Source organism: Fulmarus glacialis, unplaced genomic scaffold (genome assembly GCF_000690835.1).
Source record: "Fulmarus glacialis isolate BGI_N327 unplaced genomic scaffold, ASM69083v1 scaffold7676, whole genome shotgun sequence".
Lineage (NCBI taxonomy): Eukaryota > Metazoa > Chordata > Aves > Procellariiformes > Procellariidae > Fulmarus > Fulmarus glacialis.
Genome location: NW_009217421.1, coordinates 45,990 through 60,905, shown reverse-complemented (window position 1 = coordinate 60,905; position 14,916 = coordinate 45,990). Strand labels below are relative to the sequence as shown.

General features: G+C 37.4%; 1 protein-coding gene across 1 annotated transcript in view; it reads right to left on the bottom strand.

Annotated features, from left to right (window-relative positions):
• Positions 1 to 5,131: 5,131 nt before the first annotated feature.
• Positions 5,132 to 14,916, bottom strand: part of TRAPPC8 (trafficking protein particle complex 8) — a gene marked incomplete at its 5' end in the record, with an annotated part of 49,300 nt that continues 39,515 nt past the window's right edge. Inside the window, 4 exons of the mRNA XM_009579652.1 lie at positions 5,132 to 5,906; positions 7,528 to 7,617; positions 9,175 to 9,320; positions 10,753 to 10,800. Coding sequence (XP_009577947.1) covers positions 5,672 to 5,906; positions 7,528 to 7,617; positions 9,175 to 9,320; positions 10,753 to 10,800 — 519 coding nt within the window. The remainder of the gene's footprint in view (positions 5,907 to 7,527; positions 7,618 to 9,174; positions 9,321 to 10,752; positions 10,801 to 14,916) is intronic.

Sequence of the window (14,916 nt, the reverse complement as noted above, 5' to 3'; positions counted from 1 at the left end):
GTGACAAAGACCAATTATCTCCAAACTTCCAGATTTGAAGTTCTAACCAACTCCTACAGAAAGCATCGCTTTTCACTCATGCTGAGTGTCAGGAGAATACTACCTGTCTTAATAACTGTACTGTGAAAGCCCAGCATTCTGTAGAATTTCTCAATGCATTGTATGGATGGACTTTTTATGTATTTACTTAAAGTAATTTGGTAGACATTTTTCTAATAAGACAGTAATAGTCAATTAAAATTAAACCAACCACAATAGTAAGGAAATAGACATTTTTCTACAAGTTAGACAACAATTAATACTGCTTTTGCTATAAACTATTTCAGACAACTGTTTTAGAATCCTGTGAATCTGCAATATATATGACTTTTAGGTGTTTATTGCTAGTTAAGGCCTTATTCCATTACACGGAATGTTTAAACAAGATTTAAATAATGTAGTTTAAGATAGAGACTTTAAAGATGAGTTTCCATCATCAATAATTTAAACTTTAATTTTAAGCTAAGGTTATTTTTCCTGTTTCAATGCATGGAAGAGTTTAGTTTAAAAGTTAAGATGAGGCAACAAGTTCTAAAAACTCCACAGCTATACAACATAACCAGTCATTCTAAAAATTTTTTAGAATAAAGTACACAGTTCAAGGGGAATACTACATTTGGTATGATTTCTACCATTTTTGAGAAGGTATATGGAGATTGATGCTTGAGACCAGAAAAGGCACAAGACCTTGCTATAACATCATAGACATCACCTGTAACAGTAAGAGGAATCAAAGAAATCTCCCTTCAGGTACAGATTATAACTGAAGCACAAAATGGAGCCTCTTCGTGAAGCTTACATAGGAGATTCTAGGCATTCCTTTAGGCATTCCTTCTGCCATATTAGCAACCTGTCTAATTGTATACGAGTCATTAAAAGCAGTCTTTGTTTGCCCACAAAATAATTAAAGATTTTATCTCTTTTAGTAACCACCAACTATAATTACTCCAGAATGTGTGATTGACAACCTGAGCAAGAAATTAAATGGAGCTTCAAGATGCATGCAGACTTTTAAACATTTTTTTGCAAACGGGTATTGCCTGTTGTCTCCCAGGGCTTGCCCTTGTGCTGCTCTGCTCAGTTGCTTCCTTTTTGTCTGGTTCAAACTGTGAGATCCCATCCCTCTCCTTCCCACAGTTTCTCTAAGCCTGCCCCTTCCTTTTCCGTCCTTCTGCTAAGCTTGCATGCTTTCACTAGGTTTGCCCAAATGACAGCAATCATCTTTTAAAAAGCCAAATTTTGGTCGTCTTGGTTCAAAAAAGCAGCAGTTGAGTTCATTCCCTTGGTAATTGCTCTGCCTATAGGCACCATCTGGACATCAGCCCTATTTTTCATTACAGTGAAGGCCCTCAGTTTTCACTTGGAAAGCTCTGTCCCGCTCTGCTCCTCTCTTCCTCCTTCCCCTCCCAGGGGCTGAGTTTCCTATTGCTCTTCCAGGAGCAATAAAAAAAAAAAAAACCTCAGCCTGTTCCCTCTGAGCGCTTTCTAAGTTCCCTCTTTAACTCCTCACGACAGGCAGCTTTCTCAGCACCCTTGTCAGGCAGTGTCATGCAGAACTCTGAAAGCAACTTAAAGCTGAATTTTTGTACCATTCAGCCACCTATTCACTTCTATTACCTCCAGGTGGCATTCTTCTCTAATATTCTTAAGCAGCTTTAATTATAAGTACTTTGGAGATGTGACAGTTCGTACAAGCAGAACACCACTAGATACTGCCCCAAGTCACACGTACTAATGAATGTGTACAAGTTCTGTAAGCAAACTACACATGTATGGAATATTAGTGATCCCAGTTCAATTTGCACATGAAAATTAGACAAGGAAGATTGTTTTTGCTGCTTTATAGGAGAGAGTTAGAAACTCAGAACAGAATGGCTGAATTACTACAGACAGTGGAATAACAGTATGTAAATAAACAGATTAGCTGCCATACTATGAATATAATTTATTCATGCACACAATGGATTCAAATATTTGAATTTACTCTCAAACTTAAGTGATGTAAAGTGTAAAAGTCATCAGCTGCATGGATTTATGTTCTCTCCGTTCTCAAACTATGCCTTCATAAATGTTGCATGCTTTCTATATCACATTCACAGCCTACTGAAGACACTATAAAACCTTATTACTCCAGATTCGCATTGCAGAAAAATAGTAATTTGCCAATGCATCATTTCACCAGTTTTTGGCAAAGAAGCCTAGAAGTACCAGAATTCCCATAGGACAGGATGGAGTAGTGCATACCCCCAAGTATGAAAGTGATGGCAGAATTCACCTCATTTCAGGAGATGAATTCAAATTTGTTGGTGACACAGCCCAAATGAAAAGCCTAGTGGTTTGGGTTTTTTTTTGTGTGTTTTTTTTTTTTTTTTTTTAAGTCTACTAACATATGGAATTATTTCTGTGTTTTATGTAATACAAGACTAAATTATTCCCAAATTCCCCACCATGCCAAGAATGAAACTGGGCGTTTTACTTCTCACCAAAAATCCCAGCTTGGCAAGTTTTGTGGCTTTATGTTACAGAAGTAGTAAAGAATGAAAATTCATTAGATTCCTGAAAACAAAAGATCCCCTGGATCTAGTCGTTTTTGAGGGCTCTTTCTAGCTATCTCAAAGTAAACTGCAGTATTTTGGTCTACTCTGTAACATTGCTCTGGCAGATGCATTAGGATGCTCTTGCGCCTTACAGCAGGTTCATGTGATTCTTCTGGAGGAATAGTTCTGCAAATAGAGTTTCAGCCTTTGCAGAAATAGGTGCTCAACAGCAAGACCAGATAATTTTCATTTTAATACAACTGTTTTTCATCATCTCTATGGGTCCACACATGGCACACAGTTTTCGATGTGAGAATTCATTAAGGAGACAGGCTTAGCTCTATCTCCATGCTCGCTCCTCACCTAAGCGAACACATAGCAAGACTTCTGTTCTGACACGCCAATGACTACATTTTGAACTCTATTTTGAACAGCTCCATGCTTTTTACACAGCATAATGTGCATAATCAGCAACACACCATGATGGAAACAGTGTCAATTCAGAAATAAAGCATTTTAATGGTTACCAAATAGAGTCATTCCTTGGACCCAGCATGACAGCAGTCTTCTGTAACACTATGTTAAGCTTTAGAAGTTAAGAATCACAGATACTGCTTTTCAGCAAATGGTCTTAGAACATGACAAGTTAAAAACCTCAGTATTTTTTGTAATTGCCACATAAGGAAAGAGAATAAAGGGAAGATTTCACTTAAGTAGGAAGACAGCAAAAGTTTGGTTTGTTTGGGATGGATTTTTTTTAGTTACATGATATTGTGTCTACAGCAAAATCAAAGTCTGGCTTATTTATAGGGTCGACAGCCTAACCTGCTGAGCTTTGCATTTTCAAGAACTCTTTGGGAATACTTGGTATACATACGAAAAAAAATGTCTAGATATGCAAACATAGAAAAGCATCTCAAAATTGCATATTGAAGAGGCTGCTAATTTTACCCATGCTGAATAAAACACTACTTCCGTTCTTATAGCTTCTTTCCACATGATTAGATCACCATAACCCTATAAACATTCTCAGCAACATGAAGAAGGGTCGTTCTCAACACAGTATTTCCTTCAAGCCAAGCTACGTACTGTGTCTGACCACAGGTTTTTTTACTTAGATTAGCACTAACAGAAGTGGCAAGCGTTGGTTTACTTAATCCAAAAGTTAGGATCACCGACAATACACCAGTCACCAGGACAGCACAGCCTGGTAGTTTCTGTACTGTGCAACTTCCAAATCACAGGAGATGCCACTTCTTACCAGTTTCTTCTGACAGGCTGAAAAAAGCAGTTAAACTTCTGACCCGTATCTCACAAAACTCTTGTGGAAACATCCTCTATCAGAATAATGTGACTTGTGCCACTCGAGTATTTGAAGAAGTCTTAAAAATACACCAACCGTGACTTAGAACATTGTGGCCTACAGCTGGAGAGCTGATTTTTTTTCCCTAAAAGAGTGCCAAGATAGAAAGAGGATGATGACACAGCATAAGGCTACAATGCCAAGAATCATTTAGAAAGATTAGTCTTCCAATCTGCCCAACAGCAGAAAAAACACCTCACGCCCAGAAGCAATATATTTGTTAGATAATACTCAAGTATTCTGTTGATAAATCAACATGATCCACAGTCATATTAGGTATGACTACAAAAGGTCATGTGCTGTCAACAGGTTCTAAGACTTCTCAGGAAGTTTTAAGACCTGGAGACAGTTATACAGTTGTACTGCATACAAGTAAAATTGGAAACCTTGTCTAAAAAGAAAAATATGCATCTGAAGGCAGATGTACTATTTCATAAGTGAATGTTGACCTATGAAGGAATTGCCTTCAGCCACAAGATACAGCAGGCTGTCAGAAGTCTTAGGCTTCTTTAGGTGCTCAATTTCCCTTGTACTCAGCTAACCCATCATAAACCATAACTCCTAACTCCTAGCTGGTTTTGCTGCACTGGATTGCTTCACACAGCCTTCCCTCCATTCAGCAGCTACTACTCAAATTAAAAGCTCCCAGCATGTAGCAAGTAATTGAGATTTCCCAGACAGCTGAATTCTGGGGGTGGTACCTGGGAACACTGGATAAGAACTCGAAAGGCAAATACAGCAGCCACTACAAGTGTCAATGTACACCAACACTACACGTGGCAACAGGACAGGAACTGTCAAAGAGGGCCAGAGCAGAGAGGGCCAGAATGAAGACAGTACAGAATATACATACACAGTATCAGCACCTGTAGATTGCTACAGCTATATGAAAAGAAAGAAAAAAAAAGGCCACAAGTCAATACAGTGAATATGGTGTATGTTTTATTCTATTTACAGTACATTTGTTATAAATATAATACATTTCTTGAAAATCTTGAGTAGATTTTTTTTTAAAACAGATCAATTGTTATAGCTACATAATAAAGCAAGTGACAATTTAAATGACAATCTCATGGTTGTGAAATAGTGCATTCTGTGTTGAGATGAAGGAGAAAATACTCAAACTGTTTGAAAAAGTTATTTTTTAAACACCTTAGGTGGGACTTGTATGTAAACCTTGAAAGGTCACCGATTTCCATAAACATGAAAACTCAAAACAAGATTTTAAACTAAAGAACCAAGAAACAGAAACGGATTTCAGACACCTTATTGAACTTCACAGTAAGGTTGGGATTTATCATGACTAATGGCTTCAGACAGGAAAAAGCCAATGAGGGTTTCTTCCTGAACCATATCCTAATACAGCCACAAATATTAAACACACCATGCTGGAAGTTGTAACAGCAGTCAAGCTGCATTTTTGACAGGGCATAGGACATACAAATATGTTCAGATGTGGAGTTAAAGAGTATTTTGTGTTATGAATATCTTAATTACCAGAGAAGAAATACATTATAAAAGGATAAACGTATTTTCAGTCCAACGTGCGTTGCATTGAGGAACAAATTGACAAGTAGTCTGAATATTTTGCTATTTTCTTTCCTACACAATTTTATTAACAAGTTAGATGTTTGAGGTGCTATTTCCAAAAACTGCAGCAAAATGTCAACCAGCAATATAAGAAAAGAATCCCATTTATTTTGTCTTCTCGTCTGTTTTTTTCAGGAAGTGGTCAGATATTATTGATAATAATCAGTGCAGGCATGGAGTTCTGCTGACTCGTTTCAAACAAAGTAACTTGGTCCGCTAGCTTGGCAAATACTCTGGGGGTTCCAAGATTATAGACACCCGTATGAACGAAGCAAGCTTTCAGCTGCAAGCTACAGACTTCCTGGCTTTTAAGTTGAAGCTTGTACTGTGTTTGCCCAAGCCATGTAAAAGATCCATGGATTTCTAGTGCTTCTGGGCTGAAAAAGAAGGTAACAAAGTTATTCCTCTGTATTTGAAGCATACATACCAGTTTACGTGATTCCTTCAACCTCAAGTTTTCTCAAGATTTCAGAATGCATTATGTGTCCGTCACTGGCCCCTTACAAAGAGATGCTTGTTTATGCTTTCTGAAAACTTCTTTTCAAAAGCCAGGAATTGGAAACTTAAGTTACTATTCTGGCAGTCTTTGGAGTCGGTCATCTTTGATGACTTGGAAGTTGCTGAGTCTTTTTGACTGCATGCCCACAATAATTTCCCTTAAGTCACTGCCTTCCCCAAGTGCATTGTGCTTCCTTTGCTTCCCCCCCTTATCTGTAAGAGATTAAGGTTTTTCTAGCAAGAGAAAGCTAGTTACAATCATAGGTATAGACAGAACTGTGCTTAACATTTTATCAAGATACTAATTGCAGCTTCAGAAAAGAAGGTCATGTCTGTATGTCCTCTTCCCTACTACATCTACATCCACAAACAGACAGACACCCATCCCCACAAATATACACACACTCTGAGACAGAGTGCCTAAGGTACCCTTGGGTATCCTTATGGATCTCTATTTCCACCCATCAATTTAACTCTGGGTCCTTACTTCTTGACAAATACATTTAGTGTTCTTTGACTCATACTTAACACATTCCTTTACAGTGGCTCTCCCCCTTGGTTCAGATGAATCAGTACAAATCTTGAAAACATTTCTTTGGCTCCCAATACTGTACACTACATACAGAACATGAGTTATACATATATGTATAATGATGAATTCCAGTGCATTCCCAGCTTTTTATATAACCGACACGTAACTAACAATAGACATAGATCCAAATTGTCGCAGTTTTTGGAATTCCTACAAAAGGCATTCTTGGACCTTTCTCATGAGCTAGCATGTCACACAGAAATGGTCAACATGGATATACACTGCTTTATAGACATTGCATTAATATATTGGTTTGGGGTGGGAGGTGTGTTTGGTTTTTTGTTTGTTTTTAGGAAGTTACAAGGCACATGACTACACTATCCTTTCAAAGACTAGTCTTACAACGCTGTTACAAAACATGACCATCTTGTGAAAACACACCAGATCAGTGAATAGCTTCCTAATCTTAACTAATAAATAAAACAGACTTAACTCTTCTGTCCTCTATTTCTGAAGCTGTGTATTAGGCCCTGGGCTTTTAATTTCTTACCTGCCTGGACAGGCTGTCAGCAAGAAGCAAGTGTTCCCCATGACTAAGCCTACCTCAATGTCCTTCAGGATCTGCCTTCCCCTCCTGCCAAGACCCCCATCAGGGATCCCACAAAGTCTATTTTGTGGTAAGCAGACCGAGTAGCATTATGTCTACTGGCAGGGCAGGGGAGAGGTGGTGTCACTCGAATTATGAGTTAAATTGCCTTGTTTTAACAGAAGTGGAGGAATTAACAATGGTATATCACGGTACTGAATTCTCTCTCCCACAGAATCCTTAGTAAAACTTTTAAAAACAATTTACAAAGCATTTCCTCAGTGCTAATATTTTTGCACATAATACTACAGTTCTACGCAAAAAGCCAATCATAAGAATCAGCTGATAAACTTGGGGAAGACTTAAAACATTCACATATTACCTTGTTGTTTTATGCCGCAAATCAATCATTACATCTACAACAGCCTGGGAACAATTAGACAGTAGGAGAGTGACAGGTACCAAACAGAGGCTGTGAAGAGAAATAGTATAGGAAAAAAGTCTTACTCTGGATATTCTTAATTATACTCTTTAATAGTTAAAATAAATTTCAAGTAATATAAAAATAATATTTAGTTGTCTATTATGCAACAGTCAGACAGCATACATAGCAATATAATCACTTACATTGACTAGAGTTTCCTATAATGAAAGCTATTGAGGCAAACAGCATTGGCTCAACTGAGCCAAATGAAGTTACCACCTTCCTTTGTCCAGCTGAGAAAGACTAGCAAAAGCATAAACAATACCTTAGTTTACAGGAAATCTACTGTTATGACAAAAGCAATTTCAGAATGGGATAACATGGTCCACTGTGCTACCCTCTGAACCACTGTTCAGCACATTTTGTCCATATACTTCTGCAGTCTCCTGTAGAGGAATTGCTGGCATCTGGCCTAAAGTTTTAGCCAGAACAGTACCCAAACAGAACAGACAGCACATACATTTGGTGTTAATTTAAGCCTTTACCCTGAATAAAACTAATACAGTTAGTTGATATTCTGCTTGTTCACAATTAGTATGATCGTTTTTATAAATACTGCAGCAAGAAAGACCCCAAGATATTCACAGGCAGGTACACAAACTACTGCAGCTGAAACAGCTCTATGTATGCAACAAGTGATTTGTGTCACTGGAATTCCTTGCCATTGCTTAACAGTTTAAATATCCTAAACCTGACTAACAAGAACAATTAGCAACTATAACGAGTAAGATATGAAATTGTTACTGGAATAATGCATGCTTTGTAACTGTCCTTAGAATATGCCACCTTACAGAACATTTAAATGTTATGCTTTATAAAGAAAGAAATCCCTTTCTTTTGGCAACTTACTTATATTAACTGAAATTTTAGCAGGAAGTATAACACAGTAGAGTTCTCAGATAAAACAACTCAAACCTAAATAGGTATCTATGTTTCACGTAGAATTCATTTCATACCTGGAGATGAATCCAGAGGGCTTTGTTCAGATCTTAATTTTGAAAGACTCATGGATTTTACAGGCTCCAACTAATCCACCCTAGCAGCCTGCTTTTTGACAGAGGTTAATTCTGATATTCTTCCAGGAGACAAGCCCCAGTGATCTAGACTGTTACTACCTTTCCTTCTGACATAAATCAGAACCACGTGCAGCTAATCTTGGCAAGTCAGATGCCGTAGACATAGCAGTTCTTTTGACTTAAAAAGTACCACTTACTTTCTGTCTAGCTCCTCCAAGTAGTCACACTGTTCACTCTGACACCAAAAATAAACACAAAGGCAGCAGAGTATTTATTCTTCTTTCAGGAAGTTTGATAACATTACTAGTTAACATTAAAACTGTGAACTGTGGTATTACAGCCTGGTTCTCTATATGAAACTTTCATTTTACCTATACAATTCTGAAGCAGTGTGTTTAAGAATTGAGCAAGATTTCACCCTTACATACTAGACTTATCTTTTGTTTCATAACCTACATAGCATCTCTCAACAGGATTTATGTCAAATAAACAATATTTCAAAAGTTTCTACAGAAAACATTGCACAAACCTTTTTTGATGAAAAGAATGATTGAAAGACTCTGGATAATGAAGACTTGTCTTGATAAGATTAGAAAGCTGCTCTGGTGTAGGTCTTGCAGGTACTGGTGTGTTTTCTGGTCGAAAAAACTTTAAGAGAACCATTTCTGGTAATTCCTGAAACACAAATTCAGAACGACATTTAAAATATTGACGTAAGGTACCGTGCAAAACAACACAAGAAATCCAGTCACAGAAGCTACAATTTTCCATTATGAACAATAACTCCAGGGAAATAAGTCTACACCATCATAAAGCTTACAGGTTTTTTCCAATGTGTTTTGTATTTAAGCATGCTAGAGGAGGAACTGATATGATTTAGCAGTTACCATCTTTTGAGACAGAGATTTCACAGCTGCTTGTGAAAACACTACCTGTGCAAGTTTCAAAAAAGCATGCTATTGTTGCAGTGGTTTGTTAGTGTTTGGTTTTGTTTTGTTTCTAAGAAAAAGGGACAGTATTTGCACAGTTCCCTATTCAGCAGCTGTACCTAAAAAAAATAAAATCCATCACCTGCCCTGGGAAGTTCACAACAAGAAAGCCAATAGCCAAGCTTCCCAAAACAGATCCAAAGTAAAGCAAACAGAAGTTTATAGGAACATGCTAACAATGACAGAAGGATTTAATACTGCAGAGTATCTTAAAAATTGTACAGCAAGCTCTTGCAGGTATGAAAGTTACCTTTGCCCCCAGCTGAATGCCCAAGTCAAGCACTGACACACTACTTGGGATTCATCCTAACCCTGTGAGCAGAATCAATCTCTGAAGCAGAATAAATCAGATGATACAGAAAGATGCAACACCAAATGAGGCAATCGGGCTGCATTTGGTCCAGCATTACAGCACTACTGTAACTCTGCCCAACATCATCTAATCTGTTTTGCAAACAGGATTTATTTGAGAAGGGGCTGCCTTTCATTATTCCCTTATGAATCTATTCTGCAAAAAGTCCACCCTTAGAAGAAAAAAAAGAATTTGCAGCAGTGTGACTAACTACTAAAAGCAAGTGAAAGAAGATTTAAAAAAGCCACCAATTAAGTCAGGACAGTGTAATCAAGTAATACTTTTTGTTTAAGGGTGATGGTCTGCACCTTTTAAGTTGAAAAGAAATAGTATAGGCAATAAAACCTGACTCAAAATAACAGACACTGGGCGTTCTGTAATATGTATGAACATTTCAGCCACTGTTTGTCTGTGGTGGTAATACCAGGAAGACATCAAATGTTTTATCAAGCTTGCAATTCTTTCCTCTTAAAAGGAAGAGTAGGGCTTTTTTAAAAGTAATTTGAGAAGGAAAAAAAAGATATTTCACAGTAACAATGAAATACATTTTAAGTGATGAATTAATTTGGAATTTCCACCCTACCCTATGGGTATCTAACTTGATGAAAATTGACAGCATGAAACACACTGGCCTCCAGAGATGAGATTATAGGTTTTCATTTAAATTAATCTTTCCCCTCAAATTACAGTCCAACCAATTACCCAATGCCCTCTTCCACCACATATCAATATCCTACACACTGTAGTTTGCCCTAGAGTCAATTACCTGTTCCAAGTCCTCCCAATCAGAATTCCCGAGTATTTTTTTAAAACCCTACAAAAGACAAATACGAAGGTTTATCTCTACAAACAGACAAGAACATCATGAAATGCAGCAGGAACATTTACTGGTGAAAGTGCAGAGTGCCGTTAATATTTCAAACCTTTAGTCCTAATGTTACACCTCTATTGAAGGACTGGAAAGCAGTAACGTTAACCATTTACCATCACAGAGCTAAACCTTAATTCTAGCCAGCCTCTGGGTGTCAGACTCAGAAAAGATGTCTGTGTCTCCAAGTTCAGCTGCTCAAAGTCTAGTTTTTTGTAATTGTGTACCTAGAACAAAGGCTAAGACATGACATTTAGTACATGATTCTCTTACCTAATGCTTCAGCAGAGAATTAAGCACATCCCAATGGTAACCAAGATATGCATACAGATCAGGGAGCTACCTAGAGACAGCTAATGAGAAATGCTAAGTTTAAGGATGCATTAAACTCCTGCCCTACTCTGGAGCTTGGGAAATTGGATCAAGGCTACAAAAAAAGATGCCCATACCTACCTGGGCACCTGTACCCTTCCCTTCAAGAATATGCACCAAGCAGATAACAGCCTCAAGACTTTTGGTTATTTACACTTAGAAACAAAGTAAAACAAAACCAAGAATTAAACAGGTGATATTTTGTTGCTGAACTCCTGGAATACGAGCCCAAACGGTGTATTGCCTTTTTAAAGGCAAAAACAGAAGTTCCGACACCTAAAGTCTGCTTGTTGACCCATTATGGTTCCTTGCAAAGCCTCCAGAAGTGCCACGGGCTCCAGTAGACAGCAAGCACCATATATTGCTTACAAGAAGGCCACAACAATGGTTAAGATACTCCTTTTAAAAAATGGTTAAGGTGTAATTTGAAGGTTTCATCCATAGATACTGGCAGAGGTACAGATAAGCTTGACTGGAAGAGACTTCATAAGAAGAGTGGGGAAGAACTGTACGGGCAGGGGGAGGGAGTGTTTTTTGTTATTGTTTTAAATGTTATAGCTGCATTTTTACGCTTTTTGTTTTTTGACTAGAAACATGCAACAGGCAGTAGCACCAGAACCACACTGCTCCCACAGTTACCTTCCAAGAGCTACAAACTGTGCAATTGATGCTAGGAAAGTTGTTTCAATTTTTAGAAAGCTTTTTGCTGCCCAAAGGCCAGCTTCAAACAAATATACTGAAAACTAGACACAAGCTTGCTGTTCCAAGTAGAATAATTTCAATGTCTTCACCTATTCAGAAGTTACAAAAAAGCCAGGACCTTTAGAGTTTGATGTTTTGCTACTTAGAAACAAAGTTATATATTAGGCCTACTTATACTTCTGAAATTGCATATTAGTCATTCACACTGGTTTTAGGTATTGCCTGCAGCTATACTAAGCTAAAAGTTGGAAAAGTCAAAATTTACACTATTTAAAGCCTCTTTTGCATTATCTGATAGATGTAATAGGTCTGCCCATAATACATTCCTTAATCTCTTAGAATGCACTTTCAAACTGAAAAGTTCTTCCTTTCCATCAGATGGATGGAAGTGGCATTTTCACATGTAGCCATTTTAAAGGATTTTTCTACGAAATATTAGACAACTTAAAGTTTTCCATTTCAGAAATAGTCTTCGCAGCAACTGGGTCAATGTGGTCTTAAACCCACCAGAAAAAGTTAAGACACCACAATTTGATTTCCAAGTTGTATGGAAATTCAGCATATTTGCCCCATAAATCACAAGTTACACATAGCCAAAAGAATTATTAACATGCTCAGTCAAGTATGAGGGACCAATATGCACAGCATAGAAGAAAACCTAAACAGGAAACTCTTGGATAATACTAAGAGTAAGTAAATGCAGAATATATGAAAGCAACAGAGTAAGACAAAGCGAGATCCTATGTGATGTGTCTTTCTCCCTTTCCCGTTTTAGATCAGAGAACTCCCATTTTAAAACCTCAGTTTTAAGTTGGTTTCCTTCACCATGTGACTCATCTATATTCATTCTAGCTCCTAACTATAGAAATGACGACTCCAGGAACAGCATTTTACTAAGACAGTAAAAATGCATTTGAAAACACAAATATTATCATCAGCTCTGCAGTCCATCAATGGGTAAAGCAGCAGGTAGAATTTTTCAGCTATTTGGAATATTTCATTCATGACAACAACATAAGCCAGTCCTCCCAAATTGGTACAGTAACTGGTACATTAATTGATACAATAGAGTGAAAAAAATACACTTCAGATATTTACCCTTAAGAATTCTGCTTTCCCTCCACCAATCTGGTTTAAAGAAAGCCTTAAATCCATTCCAACAATCTGTATTTGATTCAAGCATCCCTTCTCACATACTCTGTAAAAAAAATTCTGAACTAGCACAAGATGTCACTTCGAGTAATTCACTGTTAGAAAAAATAAAGTTTTTAAACCCTACCCTCTCCTACCTTTCAAAAATTCCTACTTCCAACCAAACTGTTGCTGTCTCACTAAGTTGCATCTATATTAAGAAGCAGCGTTACCAAAAATTATCATCTCTGAAGTGAAACACTGCCAAAAAGCCTGCATCCGTGCTGTACGCATTTTATGGATTTTACTTTGGGCTAGCACTGGTCTAATCCACAGGACTGAATGAGCAGCCCAGAAGCACATCATTTGCAGTCCTGGAGCACATCTGGATTAATTCTGCCTGGAAGGTATCCACTTTGTGCATTACAAGACCACTTCACAATGAAAACAGAAGTCTGTAAACGGAGACAGTATCTTAAAAAAGTACACCTGATCTAAAACACACTCAGACACTATCTCATCTAGACTTCAGTCAAAACTAAGTTTACACACACGTGCTAATGTGTTTCAGAAGTATGGATGCACTATTCCCAACATGCCAGCCCAAGTGACAAGCCTCTACTAGGCTGCTTCTCACCTTCCATCAGTGTGAAGTCTTTGCCAATCAGAAGCGTGGCAAATGCCCCCCCCCCCAGTACTACTTCCATCCCACCATATTACACTGTGCTCTTCCTTTGGAATCTTTTGGATTGAATTCACCAGATCAGAAAAATATCGGAGACAGCAATAAGAAATAATATTGATCAACAGCCCTGACTGTGAATGGATATTTAAAGTATTTGAAGTTTTTGTTCTTTTACTAAGTTAAGGTAGCGAGCTCAAGAACAAGAGGCAGAATAGCTGTATTTCAGATGCAATCATAAGTTGACTTTCAGTTAAAACAACCTGATTCCTGAAAGCAAGTTTCAGAAGAGAAACAGAACCCATAGCAGTATCATAGTACCACTGCCAAAAAAAGAACAGCTATTAGTTACAAATACCCAGCTAATTTTTCTTAGTGAGGCTTTTACTATTTGGACTCAAACTACTACTGCTAACACATCTGTTCAGACCTATTCATTTTATTAACACCTTATGTGATTTATTCTTCACATATTGTTGCTAGTGACTATAACGTATCACTTTGTGGCAGCTTTTGTGTTTCTGATTCAAGTAAATAAACTGTATTTAACATTTTTTCCCTACCTTTAGCAAAAGGCCATTTCTTCAAAAATACAAGTAAGAAAGGATAGGAAGATAAATGTTTTCCCTATCATTCAGAGAACTTTCCATATGAAACAAAGAAATGCCTTAACAGAGTCAATATTCTTTAAGCGTTCCTTCAGCATACTATGTGTTATGATCCCAAAATTCTAGAACATGAAGATGTAAGTAGTTTATCACATTACCTAAGTCTACTGTGTCCAGTAACCTATGCTCAAAAGCAGTGCTATTTAGTTAAACAAATAAAAAACCTTGTAGTGTAAACAACAACAAAAAATCTGTATTCAATGACAGAAAAACAGCTTCAAAGTCATAGATATCGTTGTCTTAGTTAGAATGAAAAAAGTTTAGAATTCATAATTCTATTTTGAACAGACATGGGAAGAAAAGGAAACACAGGCATTTGATCATCAACTAAATTTTGTACAGAATTTTACTGTTATCTTCTTTCTTTTTATGTGGGTACATACAGAAATTTTACCCAGAAAAAGATTTTAACCCTCCCCCAAGCCCCACTATCTTGTGTTTTGTAGAAACTAGAGGTTTTATCTTGATTTTATCAAGTGCTATGGCAAGTTATACTACTGCGACGGG